Raw genomic sequence first — 24,084 nt, forward strand, 5'->3', positions numbered from 1 at the left:
AGTGAATTTGAGAGAACTGAACTATGATAGCCTCAACCATGAGCTGGTATACTTTTGATTTGAAAGCATCTTAACATATGCCTATGAGGCATACAGAAAATTCTATTGACAGCACGGCAAGATGCCCAAACGAAGCTCACCAGTTCATAATGGTGACAGCTACTGTTATCTGTTTATTTCCTTTCCCCTCTCAGCATCTGTTCGTTACTAGAAGTACTGCTTCCCTTCTGAACAGGAAGGCAGTTTCTAAGCTATCTTGACTTTCTGCCAAAAACATGGGTCAAGGTGATGTTGATTCTGGTAAGTTAGGGAGTGACATTTAATAGAACGTGATGCATCATGCTACAAAATTAAAGGCCAATGAAGTTTAAATGATAGCTCAGTGCTTCTTTACAGTCGTTGACATATCTTTTCTGTGCACCTGAATCTAAATTTCCTTTGGTCTCTATGCCTATTTTTCCTGTGATATTATAGCTATTCATATTGCTTCCTCCTGTTCTAATTAGTGGGATTTTCAAAATGCGGGAGGGTGATATTGTTTTCAGTACAGTAGACCCTCGGCTTACATATGCTTCAGGTTACATATGCTTCACGTTACAGACTCCACTAACCCAGAAATAGTACCTCGGGTTAAGAACTTTGCCTCAGGATGAGAACAGAAATCATGCTCCGGCAGCGTGGTGGCAGCAGGAGGCAGTGGCGTAGCGTGGGTTGTCAGCACCCGGGGCAAGGCAAGTAATTTGCGCCCCGTAACCCGTGGATTTGCGCCCCCTAACCCCAACCCCCAGATGTTGCGCCCGGTGTGGCCGGCACCCCCTGCACCCCCCACGCTACGCCACTGGCTGGAGGCCCCATTAGCTAAAGTGATGCTTCAGGTTAAGAACAGTTTCAGGTTAAAAACTGACCTCTGGAATGAATTAAGTACTTAACCCGAGGTACCACTGTACTCTCAAGTAAAGTAAACTTTGGGTTGTGAAAGTGGCAAACCCGTAAGTATTTTTCCGAGTTTTGCCACTCGTCTATGCACTGAAGCACTCTGCCGCATGCACAAAAGCACTCTAAGAATCCTCTGGATACAGATTTTGTGGCGTATGCACAGACCTCTGGAATGAATTAAATTTGTATCCAGAGGGTGCACTGCAATGCCAAACATGCTGGCAAGCCCATTGTGCAGCAATGCAAATACAATCCACTAACTGCTAGGCTAGGGATGTGGGTGGCGCTGTGGTCTAAACCACTGAGCCTTGGACTTGCCGATCGGAAGGTCGAATCCCTGCAATTGGGTGAGCTCCCGTTGCTCATTCCCAACCTGGCAGTTCGAAAGCACGTCAAAGTGCAAGTAGATAAATAGGTACCGCTCCGGCGGGAAGGTAAACGGCGTTTCTGTGCGCTGCTCTGGTTTCACCAGAAGCGGCTTAGTCATGCTGGCCACATGACCTGGAAAAACTGTCTGCGGATAAACGTCGGCTCCCTTGGCCAGTAAAGCGAGATGAGCGCTGCAACCCCAGAGTCGTTTGCAACTGGACTTAACTGTCAGGGGTACTTTACCTTTTAACTGCTAGGCTATTTTTTAAAAATAGAGCGGAAAACAGCTAGGAAAATACTTCTATGGTTGCTGGCTACAAAATAGTTTGGAAGATGTCCTTGTTTAGTTCAGTACAGGATGGCAATTATTCATTCATTTGGTAGAAAGGCAGGTGTCTACAAACAGGTAGTTCTCCTCTTACACAGAGGTTATGCTCCTGGCTATCACATTTACCGTATTTTTCGCCCTATAGGATGCACTTTTCCCCCTCCAAAAATGAAGGGGAAATGTGTGTGCGTCCTATGGGGCGAATGCAGGCTTTCGCTGAAGCCTGGAGAGCGAGAGGGATCGGTGCGCACCGACCCCTCTCGCTCTCCAGGCTTCAGGAAGCTCTCTGCAAGCCTTGGGAGCCCGCGGGAGTTCTCGTCGGGCTCCCTAGGCTTGCGGATAGCAGCCTGCATCTCGAAGCCTGGGGTGCGCTTCTCCCTGCCGCCAGCCCCACAAGCTGGGGGACAGCGGGGAGGCGCAGCGCCGCCACCCCGCTGTTCCCCGACCTGGTTTGGGCTTCAGGCAGATACCCGCAAGGCGTGGGAACCCGGCGGGAAGTTGTGCTGGTCTCCCAAGGCTCGCGGAGAGCTGCCTGTTCAGGGGGCTGGGGTCGGGGGAAACTCGGGCTTCCCCCGCCCCAGCCCCGCGCCTGGGGGGGGGGGAAAATAATTTTTTTTCTTTATCCCCCCCCCAAAAAAACCTAGGTGCGTCCTATGGGCTGGTGAGCCCTATGGGGCGAAAAATACGGTAAGCAAAATCCAGCAAAGCCAGAAGAACCCCTGCAACAGCTCTAGCTGCTTGAAGCCAGTGCCCTACGGTCCTTGCCATGCAATGTGGAAAGCTTCTAAATCCCCAAGGCTCTGAGAAGGTTGCAAGGGGGCTCCCACAAGATCTCAGACAGCCAGTGATGGAAACTGAGATATGAAAGCTAGGAGCTAAATGGCACCTTGAACCTTATGGGTGCAACAATGTAATGTCTAGGCACGCTTTTTTTTTATAACAAGAATACAAAGCTCAAAATAAATGAACTGCAAGCTGAAATATTGTGTTCATTTTTCACATGGTCTAGTCCAGGGGTCTGCAACCTTTAAGACAAAAAGAACCACTTGGACCTGTTTCCGAAGGAAAATACTGGGAGCTGCAAAACTCGTCATTATAAAAATAACTTTTTTGTCACTTTTTTATTATTTCTTTGTTTGACCCCTCAGAATTACTCCTCCTCATAGAAATAAACGTTAAATTAACAAGTTACCTTTGTGTGTGTGTGTGTGTTCTTCACGCCCCTTCAAAACAGTGACCAGCGTACATGCCCCCTTTCAATGCAGTGACCAGCGTACATGCCCCGTACAATGTAGCGGGTGGGCGGGAAGGTGACGTCGGGACGGTGCATGACTAACGCACGCACCGCCCCCATGCGACGTCACAGCCAGTACAGCGCCCGCCACAGTGGGGAGTGTCAGGGCGCACAATGCGCCTCCTCCCCTCGCTAGTATCCACCCTGGAGCCGCGGCAAAGGTGTAAAAGAGCCACATGCGGCTCCGGATCCGCGGGTTGCAGACCCTTGGTCTAGTCCTTCCCCTGCCCCCCCCCCTAATATTCTTAAGGTCTCTTCTCCAGTCCTCAGAGAATAGCTGGAAGTGAGGAGGCAGAAAAAAGGTCCTCCTTTCCTTCCATTCTGCAGTTCTAATCTGAAATCTCAGGTGCACTTACTGCACCCAGAGCTCAGGAACTGCTCACGCTAATGAAATTCCCTGTCGTAATATGCGCCTAGAACAATGGGAGTTTCAAACACTTCAGAAAGCCCTAGAAGGGCAGAATTTCTCACTCTCCTACTTATGCATGCATGTTATTCATGTAAAGCTCGGATCACAGGATAGCTGGGATAACTCTGTTGGTAGAACATGAGACACAATCTCAGAGCTGTGGGTTTGAGCCCCATGTTGCAGGGGGTTGGACTAGATGACTCTCGTGGTCCCTTCCAACTCTATACAATTCTATTATTCTAAGTAAGTAAGTGTAAGATGTGAGTTACCTGTACATGTGTGCACACAGGACACAGGAGATTAAACACAATCATCTGAAGTTTTTATTGGAAGCATCTTACTGAGTCCAGTGGGACTTATTCCCAAATAACTATACCTTCAAATGCAATCTTAGGCTACATTCCTGTAAAAGCACTTGATTACTGAGCTGGCAACAACATGAATAGGGTAAGGTGGAAACGCTAATCAGGAAATGTAATTTAGTGTGAGCTCCTTATACTAAACTTGGATTTTAACAGGTATAGAACTCATAATTTCAACCCTTTTCCTTAGCCACTTTATTATGTTGGATCAATATGCAGCGGGCCAACTGGCTATCAGGTGACCATAAACCGTGTTCACCTTATTGCCAACCCACACGGCACCTTCACATGCAGAAAATTAAGTTTATTGCAAGCATACAACAGGTGCAGTATGCTTTAAACCGGGGCAGTGGTGGTAGTTTGTGTATGGAGTGGTCAGTCTTCTTTCTGTCAAGGGCAACATTTTCTTAGCAGCTATCGATCCCTGTGGGAAGGAAGAAGAGAGTGGAGTTAAAAGCAACCTCTAGGTCTGCTCCAGCTGGACCACTTGCACAACCAGCTTTTATTTCATTTTACTTGATTACTTCAGTATTTTGCAATCGCAAAGCGCCTTGGGCACCTTGGCAGAAGGGCAGCCTATAAAAGGAAGGAGTTAAGTAATGCAATGGTCCTTTGAGGTAACCACGCTGGAGGCAAAAAAAGAGAGCGAAGAACCAAATATGCGTGAACAACCTGAGGGAGAGCAACAGAAATTAGGAATTTGTGCAGCGCTTCAACATATTCAAAGGCACTTCTCAAAACTACCTCAGCAGTCTACCACTGCTATGAAAAGGTAGGGTGGTAGCGGCGGCTCCGTATTTTAGGTGGGAATTCTTGTTTTAAACCTACCTAGAATTTACCCTAGAAATCCCAAACAAATATGAAATATTTATAAATATGTATATGCATATGTATAAATATAAAATATTTATAAATATATATATGCATATATATAAATATAAAATATTTATAAATATATAGAGTGCTATTTTCCTAGAAAAAGAGGTGCCAGAACTCAACATGAACGCCTCCCTCGTTCTTTTATAATGCCAATTGCGCCCACTTGATGGGAGCCGGAACTGAGTTCCGCCGAGTTCCGCCTTGAAAATTGCCCTGAATATATCGTTTAAACTGCGCGACTATTGACCCTCCTTCCGAGCACGAGCCACTCGGGTGCAAAACAACCTCTCCCGCAACACGCCCCGCCCTCTTGGAGAAATATGGAGATCAGCGGGAGGAAACCAACCAATAGGCGCTCGGAGTGACACAGGCTAAGCGCTTCACGTTTTAAAAAAATAAATAAATAAATTCTCGCTTTGCGCATGCGAATACTGGCCTGGTCTTACGGGCACTCAGAGATGTACATCTTAAGTCTCTGACACGGAAGCGACCTTGCGCGACGTCCCCGACGCAGAGCCCTTTTGCGCATGCTTACGCGGAGGTTGCCTGTACGCTCCTCCCGCCCTTGTCATGTGATCGAAGCGCTGGCGCGCGCTCCTCCGCCCTCGGAGGTATTGCCTTGCCCTACAGCCGGCGGCTTGCGCACGCGCGTCGCCTTCGCTGCCTCGTCGGCTTCCGTAGGTTCTCAGGATTGGTCTGTTGTTGTTGTTTTTTGTTGCCCCAGAATCCCTTGCGCGCGGCAGCTGACATATAGTAGCTATGGCCGGAGTCCTGAAGAAGGTGAGAGGGTTGAGGTCGGTGGCGGGGGCGGGCGTCGTGCGGCAGCCGGCGGGTCCCCTCGTACGGGTTGCTTAGCCAAGGGCGAAAGCTCGCTTCATAGGACGAGGGGAGGCTGCTTGTGGCTCCCTCAGTGGGGACGCAGCCTGACCCCTTGGCTGCGAAGATACCAAGGATGAGGTGAACCCTATATGTGCTGCCTTCAGCGCGTTAATAATAATTTATTATTTATACCCCGCCTATCTGGCTGGGTTTCCCAATGTGAGGGACATAAATGTCACCAGAGACTCATCACTTGGTGTCTTGTGGCAGCTTCCCTGGCAAAAGGGCTGGGTTGATGTAGTTATCCAGTGCTTTTTTTCTAAAAAAAAAAATTAGGGGTACTCTCATTTTGACTCAAGAAAACCACCATATTATAGTTCAAATCGGGGAAAATAAATACAGTAAATGGATGAAAGGCTGCCATTGGGGGTAGCAATGGAACTGACGATCCACTGCAACAGAACTGATGATTCACCGTGCTAGAGAAGAAACTTTTTTTTTATTTAAAAAATTAATTTCTTCTCCCATTAGATTCACAAAATTTTTAGGGGTATGTGTACCCCTGTGTCCCCAGAAAAAAAGCACTGTAGTTACCCTTTTTTAAACTCTGGCCCATGCAAGTGAAGCTGCTTGCCCCAAGTTTCCAGTAGCTTTGGGGTAATGTCCTGGGTGTGTCAAGGATCAAGATGATCAAGGGTCTGGAAACCCGTGCGTTGCAATGGGTTTTGGATTAGATGACCTTTGTGGTCCCTTCCAGTTCTACAGTTCTGTGATCTTCCAGTTTGGGATCCCAGCCTCATGAGGAATGGTTGAAGGAGGTGGGTGTGTTTAGCGTGGGAAAGAGGAGAACTTTCTGACAGTAAGAGCTTCTTTGACGATGGGACAGACTCTGGGAGGTTGTGGACTTTTCTTCGTTAGAGAGTTTTAAGCAGGTGTCATGGATTGAGATTCCTGCATTGTAGTGGGTTGGGCTAGATGACCCTTGGGGTCCTTTCCAACTCTACAGTTCTGTGATTCTATGATGTGGTAGATGTGTTGCTTGGTGCAGCATCCAAACAACAAAAGCATCTTTTGAGCTTCAGAAACAGTATTTTTATACACACGCAAATGTAAAACTCGTATCTTAAAACGATCCTTAATTAAGGATACTTATTAAACTTCTCTATTTTTAAATCTCTGCAGACCACTGGACTAGTTGGGCTAGCTGTATGTGAGGCACCACATGAGGTAAGTATAAAGCATTTGCTTATTTGAAATTAAAGAAAATATGAGGAAAGTATGGCTTACCAGGAGCATATTTCATCTTAATAAGTTGAGATATGAAGAACTGTTTTGACTGTGCACACAGCCCCTTTTGTGTGAGCCAAGAAGTAAATCAGCAGTCTTCCAATAACTAGAGTTTTCTATGCTTCTGAATGTTAAGTAGGCTCATTTTATATGTTGCATTAGATTTATTAAAGTAATTAATCTTAATGTTCTAACTACCTTAACATGCAATTTCTCCAGTATCTTGAATTTGAGGTGGTTAAGATTCTAATAGAGTTTTGCAGAATTGTTCCCTTTGCTACTGAAGAAAGCTGTGAACTTTATAGTCATTTTATTACAATTCTTAGTTCACTGTATAGACTTTTATGGTTCACCTTAAATTAATGTTTGCTATCTGATCTTTTCAGCGCCTCCGGGTACTCTACTCAAAAATCCTTGCTGCTCTGGATAGTATGCCCAAAGATGCATCATATAGGAAGTATACGGAGAACATTGTAAATGAGCGGCTTGATATAGTAAAAACAGTAAGTATGTCATACATTTTAAGCATCTCAAATTACATTGTTCAAGTGGCCTATTGTCCCTTGCTTCACTTACCAGATTTGCTTTTTGAATGCTGTCAAATAGAGATGCATCATAAACTGGCACTAGTTGCCATGGGACTGGAGAGCTGAACAGAAAGGCCACTCTAGCCTCTCCTATCAGCTGTAAAATCTAGGGCTGCTGGGAGGCTGCACACATACACCCCCCTTCCAAGTAGGGTATTAAGGCAAGGTGATCATCCATTGACCTGAGAAGGAGCAGTAGCAAGTTTGCTTCTCTCAAGACTGCAGAGCTGAAGGAAAACACACTTTGGCATCATCATCATCATCATCATTATTAGATTTATATACCACCCTTCATCAAAATATCTTAGGGTGATTCACAAAATAAAAATGCAAGAGGAAAGCACAAATAAATAGTTATAACAGAAGCAACAAAACATTAACCCCTCCCCCCTCCCACAAACACTGGACCAGGAACTAAGGGCTGCTGGATGTGTGGGTTTAGTGTGTATGTTTTTACAGTCTGTTGTAAGATGCCTTGAGGATCATTCATTCAAATGTTTCCAGTGAATTCAGCAGGGCTTACAGGATTGCAGCCTTGGTTTTAGTTTCATCTTGCACTCATCCCAGAAGAACTATTATAGGTTATACAGTGTTTTGTATTGTATGGGTTTTTATTGTCTGTGTGTTCTCTGGAGACCAGAATAGGAATATTCTACTTACCTAATGTCTTTTAGTAAGTTTGTCAATATCAGATCTAGATATACATTTTAGTCCTCCATGATAGCTTAATTTCTGCCCCCTCTTGAATGGTTAAAATACCAACAACAATACTTATTTATTTATTTATTTATTTATTTATTTATTTATTATACCCCGCCCATCTGGCTGGGTTTCCCCATCATATCTGATGTTTGAAAAGCCTTAACTTTTCCACAAGGGTAATCTGAACTATCTGACTGTGTCGACCACAGCAAACTATGGCAAGTTCTTAAAGAAATGGGAGTGCCTGATCACCTCATCTGTCTCCTGAGAAATCTCTATGTGGGACAAGAAGCTACAGTTAGAACTGGATATGGAACAACTGATTGGTTCAAAATTGGGAAAGGAGTACGACAAGGCTGTATATTGTCCCCCTGCTTATTTAACTTATATGCAGAATTCATCATGCGAAAGGCTGGGCTGGATGAATCCCAAGCCGGAATTAAGATTGCCGGAAGAAATATCAACAACCTCAGATATGCAGATGACACAACCTTGATGGCAGAAAGTGAGGAGGAATTAAAGAACCTTTTAATGAGGGTGAAAGAGGAGAGCGCAAAATATGGTCTGAAGCTCAACATCAAAAAAACGAAGATCATGGCCACTGGTCCCATCACCTCCTGGCAAATAGAAGGGGAAGAAATGGAGGCAGTGAGAGATTTTATTTTCTTGGGCTCCATGATCACTGCAGATGGTGACAGCAGTCACGAAATTAAAAGACGCCTGCTCCTTGGGAGAAAGGCGATGGCAAATCTAGACAACATCTTAAAAAGTAGAGACATCACCTTACCAACAAAGGTCCGTATAGTTAAAGCCATGGTTTTCCCAGTAGTGATGTATGGAAGTGAGAGCTGGACCATAAAGAAGGCTGATCGCCGAAGAATTGATGCTTTTGAATTATGGTGCTGGAGGAAACTCTTGAGAGTCCCATGGACTGCAAGAAGATCAAACGCATCCATTCTTAAGGAAATCAGACCTGAGTGCTCACTGGAAGGACAGATCGTGAAGTTGAGGCTCCAATACTTTGGCCACCTCATGAGAAGAGAAGACTCCCTGGAAAAGACCCTGATGTTGGGAAAGATGGAGGGCACTAGGAGAAGGGGACGACAGAGGATGAGATGGTTGGATAGTGTTCTCGAAGCTACAAACATGAGCCTGACCAAACTGCGGGAGGCAGTGGAAGACAGGAGTGCCTGGCGTGCTCTGGTCCATGGGGTCACGAAGAGTCGGACACGACTAAACGACTAAACAACAACAACAAATCTGAACTACTTATTGCTTGTTGAATTAAAAGGTTGTGGACATACGCAGCTGGCAACCTATGACTTCATATTCCTTTTGACATTCTGAGAAAGAACTACTATTCTAGACTATATACCACTTTTGGAAAAGACTCATTGGGTTATTTTTCACTCTGAGTTAGATATAGAAAGATACTGTTTGAACATACATCAGAGCACATCTGAGCCTTTCACTTGTTCTTGAACTTGCAGGAACCTGATGTGCAAAAACTGGAAAGTAAAATCAATGGTGGACAGATAGAAGAAGTGATTTTGCAGGTAATATCTTCTTCACAAATATCTAATTATTTAGCAAATATAGTACTTGCCAAATATGCAACTGTTTCTTATAGGCTCTTCTGGGGGAAAAATGAAAGGAATCCAATTATCTGTTTAAAATGCTGAATTCTGAAAGTGAGACATTATTTTTTTGGGGGGAAGGGTTCTCTGTAGAGAAAATGTAGTCAGTTTGTTGTCAATATGGAGACCAGCCTTTACTGCAACAAAATATGAAATGTTAACTGTCACTTATAAGTAATCAAAGGATTGCATTGTGATTTTTTTTATAGTATGTCTCACTGAATCTCACCAAATGTGGTGTTATTATACATGGCAAACTAAATTTTGCTGCTGACTAGAAAAAAGAATTTCCTAGCAATGTAGCCAGTCACTTAACCTCTTACGTCCTAATAAGGCAGACATAAAGACGAGTGTTACAGCATTTGCTACACTGATGGAACCTTTTCTAACATAACCTTGTCTATACAGCCCCTCAAAACTTTGAAATGTTGGTAGCGAAAACCATTATTACAAAAATGTTGAGGGCTGCATACAACTAACCAGGCATGCAATCAGCAGTCAGTGCAAGGACTCCCGCTAGCACAACAGGGAATGATTTGCCCACCCTGTATACCCCCCCAAATGGGCTTGGGGAGGGGGTGCCTGGAAAACCCCCAAAACAGCATGTGGGGGGGGGGAGGAGAGATCATTCCATTGGGCAAACTGAAATATTTGGGAGGATGGGACTATTGAAAGAGCACAATGCTGACTTCCCCTCCTTTGTTTTCCATGTTACCCCATTATGGAGCTCTAAGCAGGCTTTACCAGACTGGATGCACTGCTCTCTGATGCATTAACAGTCTTCAGGATTGGGACCACTGACTTGGTCAAAAGATATACGGTGTTTATGTATTTCAGTGCTGTACCAATTAAATTGTTTAATAAAAACCAGTGTCATCAAAAATCTGTATTTTAGTATGTAATTAGTGGATCTAATGGATGTTCATTGTCTAGCTTAGATGCAGCAACTTTGGGAAAGTTTTTTTTTTATATATAAAAATAATAATCTCCTTTTTTATTTTAACAGGCTGAAAGTGAGCTCAGCCTAGCCAGGAAAATGGTGCAATGGCGACCCTGGGAGCCTTTGGTTGAAGAACCTCCGTCTGATCAGTGGAAATGGCCAATATAGTTAATGTTATTTGTAGCTTTTGGAAGTGAAAAATATGTAATCAAATGTATGCTGGACATGAATGAAAAATATCTTAATTCTACTCATAAGATTTGTTTGCTATAATTATTGGTTATATATTCAAGTAAGCTGTTCTCAAAGAAGACCTGTTGAAATTAATGGCATGTTAGTTCAGTGCATCTTCTCTGAATATGAGTAGCGTAGATTACAGCCCATTAGTTGGAAGATCACTGTGAACTTACCACCAGGTGCGAATGGTTCTCAACAATTTAACTGTTATACTCTTAAATTCTATAGACACTCGCATGTATGGGAATCTGTATAGGGCATATAAGAACCTTCTTCCCCCACTCTGCCACCAACAACCCAGTGCATGGCTTACAACCCAGTGCATTCTTGAACAAGCAGATGGGCTAGATGAGCATTTGGAAGAAATGAACAGGCTTCCTGTTCCTTGGACTGCTTTGGTGTAGTACCTGTTTGAGTCTCCATGCTTGTGGAATGAGAGGGAGCACAAAAAACCCCAGAACTCTGTTATTCCTTACTGGACTTCTTATGTGCACAGGAGAAAGACTGAGTCTATTAGGTTCTAGAACAAGCTGCTAATAACATAGGCTGTATTGGAGGAGGAGGTCATCCATGGTTTACCTCTACTCTCAGAGGAAGAGGGAAAGGGCTTAGTGGTAAAGCATCTGCTGCCTGTTGGTGTAGACAACATTGATCTAGATTACCAATACCTTGACTCTATGAGGCAGCTTTCTATGTGCCAGGGCTATCTAAGTTTTGTATACCTGTGGAGGAAGGAACAGTTCTCAGTTTCCATGCTGTTTCCATTGGCAGAGCAGAGCTGCCTGCTTTCTCTGGTTAATTAGCCTTTCCCCCCAAGTAATACAGTGGTACATCGGGTTACAGACGCTTCAGGTTACAGACTCCGCTAACCCAGAAATAGTACCTCGGGTTAAGAACTTTGCATCAGGATGAGAACAGAAATTGTGCGGTGGCAATGCAGCGGGAGGCCCCATTAGCTAAAGTGGTACCTCAGGTTAAGAACAGTTTCAGGTTAAGAACGGACCTCTAGAATGAATTAAGTTCTTAACCCAATGTACCACTGTAGTTGACCTTGTTCTCTTTTCTAGCTTGGGTAGGATGAGAAAGGGAAGCTTTCAGAAGTGACTTGGTGAGTTCATTTTGTGGCATGGGAACTGGCAGCTTCCCAAACAGCAAAGATTTCCTCCTTCCTATCTTACCAGCCACGCGGGTGGCGCTGTGGGTAAAACCTCAGCGCCTAGGACTTGCCGATCGCATGGTCGGCGGTTCAAATCCCCGCAGCAGGGTGCGCTCCCGTCGTTCGGTCCCAGCGCCTGCCAACCTAGCAGTTCAAAAGCACCCCCGGGTGCAAGTAGATAAATAGGGACCGCTTACCAGCGGGAAGGTAAACGGCGTTCCGTGTGCTGCGCTGGCTCGCCAGATGCAGCTTGTCACGCTGGCCACGTGACCCAGAAGTGTCTGCGGACAGTGCTGGCTCCTGGCCTATAGAGTGAGATGAGCGCACAACTCTAGAGTCTGGCAAGACTGGCCCGTACAGGCAGGGGTACCTTTACCTTTACCTATCTTACCAGCCAAAGTGATGCCACCAGGGCAAGAGGCTGCTACAGATGAGACTTGGAATAGCAAAAGCCTGTGCATGCAACAATAAAACTTTTACTCTGTATGACACAGGTAGGGAGCCTGTGCCCGTTAAATGTTCTTTAAGTCCCATCAGTTCTGACCATTGGCCATGCTGTCTGAGATTGAAAGAAACTGGACTCACAACAACATATGGAGGAGCCACCCCTGGTTTTATGCTTTACTGACATTTAAAGCTGATTGCTGCTCGCTTGGAAATATATTTTAAAGTATTGTAATTCTTCAAGTCGCTGTGACTGAAGAATGCTTGGTGTTAGATGGGACCTGTAAACACAGTTATTTACTATCTTGTAAAAAATACTGTGTTTTAGAAGGAAAGCCACTAGAGGGCATCAAGTGTAACAGTGGTAAACGTTAAATACAGAAGGAAGGGTCACAACTGGATGAAGATGACTATGGTAAAAAGAAACAAAAAACCAGTGCAACACAAATATGCAATTCAGTGCAACACAAATATGCAAAAGATTATATGCAATTTGTTCAATTCAATCGTTGAAGGGAGCTGCACTTTTATCTTTCCAATTCATCAGTATTATTCTTGCACGTTAGAATAAATGGAACAGTTTCTGTGCTTTTTTCCTGCAAGTCATCTGTTTTTGAAGATCAAAGTTAGCGATTCTTTTTGGGGTTGTGTGCCAGGAATAAGCCTTGCCTAGCGCGCAAAATAACAGCCTGGCACGGGTACTGATAGCCCCGCTTGCACCGCACAGCAGTCAAGCGCCTGCATTCTCCATCTCGCCAACCCCGCTGTATACAAAACTGGCACGCAAGAGTGTGTCGCGCATGCGTCCCTTTCAGCTACACATTGATTGGCCCACTTTGTCCTGCCTCTCGCGAGAGTTGGCGGCGCCGCAGTTGCTATGGATACAGCGACTCTCCGTTCCCGCTTGGAGGCGGAGCGGGTCGGGCTGATCCAGCGGCCGCTTCGGGGAACGTACGCGAGGACCTAGCGCTACGGTAAGCTCCTCCGCCTTTATTAATGCCGTCGTTAATATCATTATTATTCTCATTATTAACCACCCGGTGTGAGAATAACGCAGAGAAGCTGGAAAGGAGCTGAGGCGGAGCCGCCATGACGTGAACGGCTGTCTGAGCCCTTTACTACAGTTCCCGACATGCTGCGCGCGAGGGCTACGTTTAAAAGGCGTCATGGCGGCGGCGCAAAGCACCTCGGGATAAGTAGTCTGTTGGTTTTGAGCGGGTTTATTGAGTTTTCTCTGTCCCCTCCCTCGCCTCACGTAAATAATGATGGATGGCTCGTGTTGCATTCTGGGAGCTGTAGTTCATGTGCGCGTCGAGCACTACAGATGCTGTGGTACATGTGATGCCATTTGATTTAATAAATGATGATAAAATAAAAAATAATTAAAAAATAAAGGTGCTGCGTGCTGATTTCCTGCTTGCTGCTGCTCCTTAAACAACATTTTTCTCCCTTATTCAGGCTTAACTTCCCAAATGCAATCATTTCTCTGTAGTCCAAATAGTTTGCATGTGCCCCCTTAAAGTGTACTGATGTTGATAGATGGGAGATTAATTTTAATGAGTAGATTCACTAGTTAAGAAACCTAATTTCAATGACAAGCTTTAAAATGTAGATTTTGTTATGTACTGAAGTTCTCACCCTGGCCACCAGGAGTATCGTGTATATAAGGTAGTTTTCACTCAGGTCCACGTCAGTTACTTTAGGCGGGAAACCCTAGGTTGTTGTTGCTACAATGTTGACAGCCGGCTGCCTATAAAAGCAGGCCGGCTGAGCTGCCTGCTGTTCAGTTCAGTTCTGTTCCAGCTTACAAATAAGGAGCTGCTTTGGAGAAATCGCTGCGTCGTCTGCTATGTCTACCCACTATTTAACAGATTTCTTACTTTTAAGTCCTTCAGCATAGAAAAGTAGGAATTGAAACTGGGCAAAGAAGAAAAGCATGCTGTTCATTTAGTGTCCATGGGATGTGCTCTTAATTAGTCTCTAAAGTTGCATTCTGGAATGTAAAAGTAGTTGGCCGCACAGCACAGTGAAATTTTATAGTTTGTGTGTGCTTAGTAGGATGAGGTCCGTCCACCCAGCAGTTGTGTTGTACAAAGGGCAACCAGTTATTCAAGACAAAGGACTAAATGTACTTTTTAGTTGACATTTCCCTGTAAATTATGCTTTCAGCTGATGTGAATGTTAAAAAGGTGTACTTCTCCTTTCAGGAAAATGGCTGATCCAGAAGAAAAGGCAGGTGGCCTGGCTGAAGCAGAGGCTGAAACTCAAATTTTGGAGGACACTTCTGAAACAAAACAAGCAGAAGAAAGTGCTGAGGCTGTAGGAACTACGCAAGAGCAGACAGGTGCAACACAACAGAATGAAACAAACCTGCCTACGGAGCAGGAACAAGGCCCAGAATTAGCAACACGTGAATTGGGTGATGCTGGGGAACCACTACAGGAGCTGACAGCTACTGAGGAACCAGCCGCTGCAGAGGAACCGGCTGCCATGGTGGAAGTAGCCACTGCTGAGGAACCGGCTGCTACTGAGGAACTAGCCGCTGTTACGGTACCGGCTGCCACTGAGGAACTAGCTGCTGCGGAGGAATTAGTGGAGGGGCCAAGCATTGCTGGGGAACAGGACCAGAATCTTCCTGCAGCTGAGGAAACTGGCGCTGCTGCAGAAGGGGTTCAGGAGCCAGCCACTCCAGATGGACTGACAAAGGGTTTGGACGTGATAGAAAAAGAAGAGGAAGCTCATCCAAAATCCCAGGATGTCGCCCCAGGGTTTCAGGAAGCTATTCTAGAGGTCCAAGATCTTGGTGTCAAAATCGAACCACCTATAGTTGACACAGATGCATCTAATATCACAGTTGCTGCTGATGCTGCTTCAGTTGGTGCTGCTGAAAGTTTTTCTGAAAGGGCGGCTGATTTTGCAGCACATATGCATGCTGCAAGTGCTTTGTTAACAGAAGCGTTAGCATCTGAAAGAGAAGAGTCTGAAGCAAGTACCGAAGAAGAAGCAACTGTAACAGGTGGGCAGTTGTCAGATACCATATATTGCTGCTGCCTTTACGACTAAGAACTGTTACTGATTAGATGATGTTAATAATGTTGATGACTGAAATGCGTCACTTTCTTAGGTACACTAAAATCACTTCCAGCTAGTGGCTCCTTAGTAATAATAAAATTATTTTTATTAATAATAATTTATTACTTATACCCCGCCCATCTGGCCAGGCCTCCCCAGCCACTCTGGGCGGCTTCCAACAGGATATTAAAAACACCGTAAAACATCAAACATTAAAAACTTACCTAAACAGGGATGCTTTCAGATGTCTTCTAAAAGTCAGATAGTCGTTTATTTCCTTGACATCTGGTGGGAGAGCATTCCACAGGGCAGGCGCCACTGCCTGGTTCCCTGTAACCTCACTTCTCGCAGTGAGGGAACTGCCAGAAGGCCCTTGGCACTGGACCTCAGTTTATATGCTTCTTTCCCACAAATTGAGCCCAATGCAGTGTACAAGGAGGATAGTAAAATAAATCAGCAAATAAATCTAAAAACAAAAACTAAACATTGTATAGCAACCACCAATTTACAGAAAAGTGACAAGAAAAAAAATCAAATGCCGAAAGCTGCATAGAAGAGTCATGTCTTGCAAAATCACTGCAATGCAGTTTGCTGAAGCTATAGAGTAGGAGAATGAATGCTACCATTTGGGTCCCTCAACTGAAAAGGGTCAGTTTCAGGAGCTTGCCAAGCCTCCATGGGTTTGGCAACAAATACATGGTGACCTCAACCCAGTTAGGCTCATTCCTAAATGTGGCTTTTGATATTCAGTAAGCATGCTTAGAATTGCACTGTCAGATTTGTATGTGGGAGAAATAATTATTTTTTGTGTACGTGTACTCCAGCATTTGTACAAAAGCTGTCCATATGAGCAAAAGCTTCCCAATTGATTTCAGTGGGCTGGGTCCCCCACACCCCGTGCAAGTGGAATTAAGTTTTGTTCATATTTAGAGACACCACTTTGGGTACAACGTATATGTTGCTGGTGTGTGCATAGAGTAAATTGTTGCTGCTTCTGATCATTATAACAGCTAAAGGATTATATATCATTGTCTCTTTTCTGTATGTTTTTATTTTAAATGATGTCATAGTTATTATTCTATAATAGCAGATCTTGAAATAATTACATTTAAAAGAAGTAGATTATAACATGTTACATAATCTGTTACATTTAAAAAAAAAAAAATTCTACCAAGGCCAGAAGAGAAGGAAAGGTAAATTCAGCAGTAACTTGCCTTAATTCATCTAACTAAACAGTACAGTTTTTAGAATTTGCTGTTGATGAAATACAATAACAGATGTTTTGTTTTTGTTTTTTCAGTTCGATTCATGCTACATCCTGCTATCCAGGTTTTCACTAAGTCTTTTAACATTAACGAAACCGTGGAGCAAATGAAGAAGTACTTCGCAGGACGCTTAAAAGTACCGCTGGATATTTTACAAATTATGTTGCTAGGTATGTATAAATCACTAGTGAGAATTAAAATGAGTATTGATCAAGGTTTGCTTATGAACAACAGCAACAGAAAAGTTGTGATTTGCTAGAGAGATTTCGTATTTTGCTGTTGTTTTATTTAGTTTTCAATTTTTGTTTGGTCTATGTTAATTTGTCTTGATGTTAATTTGAGTCATTCTCATAAAGATAAGTAGTTCCTTTGTTAAACTCTTGCTTCATAATAGACGAACTAGATAGAAGATGGATGTGGAGAAAAGAGCTTTGATTGGGATATCAGTTGGGACAGCATTGCCACAGGCTTTCCCTAAGTTTGGTTGCATATCCAAAACCATCCTTAATTTTCTTTTCTAAAAAAAGAAAATGTTGATCTTTTTATTTGATGTGAAATATTAATAATCACTGTTTACTTTTAGGGCGAATAACTGACAATAGTGAAACACTATGGAATCTTGATGCTAAACCTTATGGGACCATACAAGTTGATATATTCTCCCTTGATGAAGAAAACTTTCCCCTTAAAGCATCTAAACTCCTAGAGGAATACTACATGCCTGATGTTATAACTTTTAAAGTGCAAACAGGTAGACAGCAATGTTGAAACATGCACTCTAGCTCATTCTGGTCAGTTATTATTCTGTAACATCATCTGTATAATTTAATAATACTGTTTAATCTGAACAGATGCAGAAACATTTAAGGAAATAAACGTGTCAATTAAAAGGCCAAATTTTCAGAAACCGTTTTTGGGTGGATATAGACATAAAGAAACAGGCACAGAATATCATAATGCAGGATCACAGACAGACCCCAAAAAACGTCCAGACAAAGGCTATGAAGAGTTCTGTAGGTCAACACAGGTATGTTTGCCAGAGTATAAAATAAAGCACTAATATGAAAATAATCGTATAAAGTAATTGGAAAGCTAAGTAGCTTCTAACAAATTAGAATCCTATAATTATATGAGTTATTTCTTCATCCATTTGTAAATGTACTTTGTAGTCATTTTAATTTGTCCAATGTTTCTAGCACAGCCTCTCTTTATTATGTGATCATTAAAATGAATAATTTTATTTCTAGACAGTTGTTGAGAGGAAAAAACTGCAAAATACGAGAAATTCAACTTCCACTCAGATGACCAAAATTGGTGTCTATATATCAAACGTCACTGACAGATTGATAGAACCAAAAGGGTATGTGACAGCTGATGAATACCATGCACGAAGACTTCAGGCAGTAAGTACTTAGTCCGTTGAATTATCACCTTTAACCCAGCAGATTAAAGGACCCTGCAATCCTATACCCACTTACCTGGAGAGAAGTCCTATTGATTAGACACCTATAACATTAAACTGCAAATGACAAATGTGATAAGTGAAATTTACATTTAAAGGGGACTCACATTCATCTTAATACATTACGAGTCGCACACAGTGCTTCATGTGGAGTTCCACTCACACAACAGGACTTTCTCTTCATCTCCTTCCTTGCACAAATCTTCTTTGGAGGGTCTCCCTGGCCTGTGGAGCAGGTTTTCAGGGTGCGTAAGGAGCTTGCACCAGTCAGGAGTGGAAGGGGAAATTGGTTATGCAAGTGGAAGTCTGCTCCGTGAACGGAAAAGCAGCACTGGATGCAAATTTATAATCTTTCTTCACAATATCCTGGTATGGAGAAGGCACATAACTGATGTGGTTTTTTTTGAAACGCATATTCAGTATAAATAGTATATGAATCCATTCTAGCTTTGGAGTTGATAGTCAAACAGCAGAATAGTGTGTGTCTCAGAAGTGAATTCTTATAAAGGCAAATATATGATAAAGGCTTGTTTAAGGCAAGTGTTAATTCTGTAAATTGTCAAAAGTTTAAAAACGAAGAAAGCTTGCTCATTTCTCCCCACTTCAGTGATTCTTAAATTGTGGTCTGTAAATCACCAGTAGACCTTCCAGAAGACCACAGCAATCAGAATAAAACAATCTATGACTTTTCCTGGGCAAATAATGATGCATATGAAATGAAAACCCACCTTTTTTCTTTTTATATTTATCATTTTTTGCGCTCTGATATGGTTGTGTTGAATATGTGGGATTTGTCCATGATCTGTGTCGCTGAGATATTTGTCAGTCAAGTCGCTATCGCTCAGGGCCTCTTCTTACACTGCAGTCATTAGCCTCAGTAACAAGGAACAAACCCAGATCAACAGTGCATATATGGACTTCCCAGCAAGTCTCCCATCCTTCCCTCTCACTCCGCACATTCATTATTTTAGTTAGCGTTCACTGTATAGCTCAGGGGTGAGGAATCTGTGACACTCCAGATGTTGCTGAACTACAGTTTCCATCATCCCAGACCACTGGGCCACTTTTGCTGGGCCTGATGGGAATTGGAGTCCAACAACTTCTAGAATGCCACAGGTTCCTCAGCTCTGCTAGAGCTGCATTAGACTGCAGAAACCATCTGTTTTAAATCTAGAAGCATTCTAAGTAGCCTCCTATATTGCTTCCACCTTAAATTGTGGAACAAACAAATCAGAATAATGCAACAAACTGTAAGAACTGCTCAGCTGTTCTGAAAGGGATCTCTGCTGAACACAGTGGGGCTTGTGTTTAAACATGTTTAGCATTAGTTTCTAAGGGTATGTCTGCCGTTGCATTTCAAAGCTTAATTTCTGCCCATAGTCATAATTTAAACAGCCATGTATGCATTACACATTTTAAAGAATTCTTTATAATAAGGGTCAATTCATCTATTGCTTCATTTAAAGATGTGACATTCTGGTTTGTAAATTACTTACTAAGAAAGCTAGCGAATCTGAAACGTATTTTTCTCGTAATTGCCAAAACATATAACAGATGCAGCAGAATATTGCTTTTTTCTTTCCTGCTATCTCCTATTCCCGTCTACAGGTAATTGTGATACAAACATATTTCCGGCGATGGCTAGCTAAGAACTTAGTAAATAAACTAAAAGAAGAATTGCGTTTGAGACTGGAATGGGAAGAACAAGAAGAACTAAGGAGGCAGAGAGAGAGGGAAGAAAAACTGCTAAGGGAGTATAATCGAAGGCTGAATCCTAGAACAAAGGATGATTTTGAATTACTCTATCATGCTTTAGAATGTAAGAGATGGTGTGTTTTTTGTTTTTGCAATTAAGAGATGCATATTTTTGGAAATTCTGAAATTTGCTTGGTCGAAAACAGAATATATCCATTGGAATTTTTTCTGGGAGGTTTTACACCAAACCACACTGGCTGTCATGAAATCACTGTTGAAATGGGATAGCTCATGCAGTTTTTCAATAAAACCATTCCAGAAGTCCGTTCAACTTCCAAAATGTTCGGAAACCAAAGCGCAGCCCTGTCGGATGTTCTGCTTCCAAAAAAAGTTCGAAAACCGGAACACTCACTGCTGTGTTTGGGATCCAAGGTACGACTGTACAATCAAACTTCAGCTCCCAAACGCCTCTGTTTTGGAATGTTTTGGCTCCCGAATACCAAAAACCCAGAAGGAAATGCTTCGGTTTTCAAACATTTCAGAAGCCGTATGGGCTTCCGGAACGGATTACGTTCGACAACCGAGGTTTGACTGTAAAGCGTTTTTTATTTGCCAATGTAGCCGAGTCCAATGTTAACTAATGAAATGAACTCAAGACACTCATTGGCTGCATAGACATCAGGTTTCATGTAAATTTTGGGCTGGTTTCCAGGAGTCAGAGTTTGTTTGCTGCTGAAGATGGGGTGTGTCTTTAATTCCCATGTGAACTGAGCTAGGCTGTCATGTTGCAGAAGCTCTTGGAATGCATGCTCACTTTGTGCTAGGAGAACACCTTGCCTGAAGAAGTTGAGCGTAAGCCTTGATTGACTCATATGCTGCTTCTGGCTTTAGATGGAACAGCTTCAGATTGTGTTGCCTCATATCGCTGCCTTGTCTGCCAGTAGTGTAGTCCTGCCCTGTTGTTTGCTTCTATTTCTGTTTGCTGTTGACTGGTTGCTTCCCTGCAGTGGCTGCTTTTCATCTTCATATGGGAGCTTTGTGAATCTAGGAAGCGTTGTTTAACTTGCTAGTAGAACTGCTTTCACATTCTTCCACTGTTGCACTGAACTGCTGAGACAGCGATCCACTGAGTTTACTGTCCTTCAGAGGTTTGCGAAGGGCATGCCTACTGATTACAGTGATGGGAGCTTTTTACTTAGGTGACACGGTGCAGCTTGCGAAATGTATGGTTTGATTTCATACCAAAAATGAGTCATTCTATTAAAAACAAGAAAGGCGTTAAATAATACTAAATGGTTAACAAGGGGTTGTCCTACTCAGAGTAGACCCGTTAAAGTTAATGCACCTAAGTTAGTAATATTTATTAATTTGAATAGGTCTTCTCTTGAGTAGGACTAGTGTTGGATACAACCCAAGATGTTCTGCGGCTTCCTCAACCTTTCTGAAGCTGGTGCTGTGTTTGAAAGATTTCCTTCCCATCTCTATGCTTGAGAGAAGGGTGGAGGAAATCTTACTCGGCTCACACTTTACCTTTCCAAGCTAAGAGCTGGAGCACAGGGAGAGATGAGGTCCTGTAGCCATACTGGACCAATGCTGAGGCAATGGTAGACACAAATGTTGAGTGGCTACCAGAGCTACCTAGAATGTGTGTCACTCTGATTATTATTCCCGTGTTGCGGACCAGAGGTTGAGGACAGAAAGTTGCAGAAGGGCATTAGCTCAGTGGAAGACCGCATTTGTATAAGGGAGGCCGCAAGTTCCATCCCCAACATTTCCAGGACCAGGAAACTCACCAAATTCTCATGAATAATACTGAGCTGAATGGGCCAATTGCTTGACTCTGAAAATGGCAGCGTCCTATGTTGGTTTAAAAGTACCTAATTTCATGGCAGAAGTAAAATTCAGACAAATGATTTATGGCTTACACAGCCACTATGCTACGCCAGTTCTCAAAACAAGTGAAAACTGGTTTGCATATAGAGCTGCAAATTAAAGCAGCTCCAAGAAATCTGTTTTGAAAAATCATTTTCCGGAAGCAGGGAACAGTTTCTTTTCTTTTCATTGGCTGCCCCCTCGTGGGTCCTCGAAAGCTGTGTAGACTTTGCTGCATTGATTTGAACAGCGGTGGCAGCTAACCAAATAAAAAAGAGTAAAGCTGAAATATTCAGTGATAAAAACATGATCTTGATAGTCCTCTCCTCTGTGCTGCTTTTTTATATCCTGGATGTTTTCTTCCTCTCATTCGATTGAGATACACTAATGGTTGTTACTCATTAGAATGAAAATGTTTGAGGGAATATTCTATAACAGTTTTCGAATTAGTATTTTCCCTGAGCTTTTCAGAAACATGTAGCGAGCACGATCTTGATGATCTGGTGCTGTGATCCAGAGGACGTTGTGTTCAACTGGTACATTTGTTCACATTTTGGCTTTGTCATGGATTCGCTTGGGCAGTCTTGGAAAAATTGCTTATTCCTCTTGGTTCCTTATCTGTTAAATGGGAGTAATAACCTACTTCACAGGGCTCAGTGAAGACAAATAAGAAAAGGATTTATCGGGAACTTTGCACAGGTTACGTGCCATGTACCTTGTAAAGCAATATCTAAAGAAAAAATTGCCTAACTAAAGGCTTCTTCATAGGTTTTCTTGTAATAGGGCTTTGCCACCACACACTGACTTCTGCCTTCGTGTATCCCTGAACCACCTTGCAGTGTGTCAAAAGCTGGATTCAGTGCATTGAAGCTGAAGAACATGGCAATTCTGCTGCCCACTGGGAGCAAGTGGCCATTAAAACAGAGCCACTATACACTATATAACAGCGAGAATCTACCTATATCAGGGGTCAGCAAACTTTTTCAGCAGGGGGCCGTCCCACTGACCCTCAGACCTTGTGGGAGGCTGGACTATATTTTGGGGAAAAAAGAAAAAAGAACAAATTCCTATGCCCTACAAATAACCCAGAGATGCATTTTAAATAAAAGCACACATTCTAGTCATGTAAAAACACCAGGCAGGCCCCACAAATAACCCAGAGATGCATGTTAAATAAAAGGACACATTCTACTCATGTAAAAACACTCTGATTCCCGGACTGTCCACAGGCTGGATTTAGAAGGCGATTAGGCCGGATCCAGCCCCTGGGCCTTAGTTTGCCTACCTATGACCTATATCATTGGAAAGATAACTAATGGTGATAGCAGTGACTTAAGGTCAAAGTAGACCTTGCATGGGAGCTCCATAATTGGAGCTCTTCAAATCTTTTTCAAAAAGCAAGCGCAGGTGAGATGTGTGATTTTTGTCTAGCCAATGGAGACGGGGGAAGGGAATGATCCCCCAATGCAAATCACCCCCCTGAAGCAGTTACTGTCCCCTAAGGAGAAAACACTTGTAGATGCCTGTTTGATTTTTTTCCTCAGCTGGGCAGGGGATTTGCCTGGGAGAATAAGTGCTCCATGACCCCATCTAAATCATTTCCATTCCTGCCAGTGAATAAGGCATCAGTCATTCTAATCACGGCAATGGTCGTGAATAACTGGGCAGATGTAGTAACCCACATAGGTAAGCCGTAAGGATCCCTAGATAAAAATATAAATGACTTGATGGAGATGTTTATCCAATTTGCAGATGACTTTGTCTGCAAATTGACAGCACTAGGTGAAAACTGACAAAATAAATTTCAACAGAGATAAGTATAAAGTTCTGCATTTAGGTGGGAAGGATCAGAAGCACCTGGCTTGACATCCATTTGTACATTTGAAAAGGACCCTAGGGCCTTAGCAGATCACAAGCTAAACAAGAGTCAGTAGTTCAGTGCAGCAGCTAAAGAGGCCACTGGATTTCTAGGCTGTGTGAACAGAAGTATAATGCTCAGATGGAGAAAAATAATTGTACCACTCTGTTCTGCTTTGGTCAGATATCACACAAAGTACTGTGTGCAGTTCTGGGAACAAGAGTTTGCAGAGGATATCAACAAACTAGAACATGTCCAGAGATGGGCAACAGAAAACCAGAAATGGTGATGGGCCTGAAGACCAAGTCCTATGATGAAAGATTAAATGTGTTGGGCATGTCTAGCCCGGAGAAGAGACAGCTATTAGGCAATCTAACCAGCTTCAAATATGAAAAGGGCTGTTGTACAGAAAATGGAGCAGATTTGCTTTCTTCTGCTACATAAGGATGGGCTCTGTTGGTTCAAATTACAAGA

At 43.0% G+C, this 24,084-nt stretch overlaps 2 protein-coding genes across 2 annotated transcripts in view; both read left to right on the top strand.

The window, feature by feature from the left end:
• The first annotated feature begins 5,217 nt into the window (after nt 1-5,217).
• Nucleotides 5,218-10,806, top strand: NDUFA5 (NADH:ubiquinone oxidoreductase subunit A5). The gene is made up of 5 exons (XM_028747154.2): nt 5,218-5,357; nt 6,579-6,623; nt 7,070-7,186; nt 9,463-9,528; nt 10,616-10,806. The coding sequence occupies exons 1-5, from the start codon at nt 5,337-5,339 to the stop codon at nt 10,715-10,717; spliced, it is 351 nt and encodes a 116-aa protein (XP_028602987.1). The 5' UTR covers nt 5,218-5,336; the 3' UTR covers nt 10,718-10,806.
• A 2,429-nt stretch (nt 10,807-13,235) lies between these two features.
• The window catches only part of IQUB (IQ motif and ubiquitin domain containing), a 33,436-nt gene continuing 22,587 nt past the window's right edge, over nt 13,236-24,084 (top strand). The window contains exons 1-7 of the mRNA XM_028746311.2: nt 13,236-13,360; nt 14,594-15,402; nt 16,759-16,893; nt 17,307-17,474; nt 17,575-17,750; nt 17,971-18,126; nt 19,794-20,004. Coding sequence (XP_028602144.2) covers nt 14,598-15,402; nt 16,759-16,893; nt 17,307-17,474; nt 17,575-17,750; nt 17,971-18,126; nt 19,794-20,004 — 1,651 coding nt within the window. The 5' untranslated portion in view covers nt 13,236-13,360; nt 14,594-14,597. The remainder of the gene's footprint in view (nt 13,361-14,593; nt 15,403-16,758; nt 16,894-17,306; nt 17,475-17,574; nt 17,751-17,970; nt 18,127-19,793; nt 20,005-24,084) is intronic.

The sequence above is a fragment of the Podarcis muralis genome, chromosome 10, assembly GCF_964188315.1.
Source record: "Podarcis muralis chromosome 10, rPodMur119.hap1.1, whole genome shotgun sequence".
Taxonomy (NCBI): domain Eukaryota; kingdom Metazoa; phylum Chordata; class Lepidosauria; order Squamata; family Lacertidae; genus Podarcis; species Podarcis muralis.

What these genes read in the sequence shown, in the direction of transcription:
- NDUFA5 (XM_028747154.2), top strand. Translation starts at nt 5,337, where the DNA reads ATGGCCGGAGTCCTGAAGAAG. An exon ending in TGGCCGGAGTCCTGAAGAAG is followed by an intron (nt 5,358 to 6,578) that starts GTGAGAGGGTTG and finishes AAATCTCTGCAG; the next exon opens with ACCACTGGACTAGTTGGGCT. An exon ending in TATGTGAGGCACCACATGAG is followed by an intron (nt 6,624 to 7,069) that starts GTAAGTATAAAG and finishes TGATCTTTTCAG; the next exon opens with CGCCTCCGGGTACTCTACTC.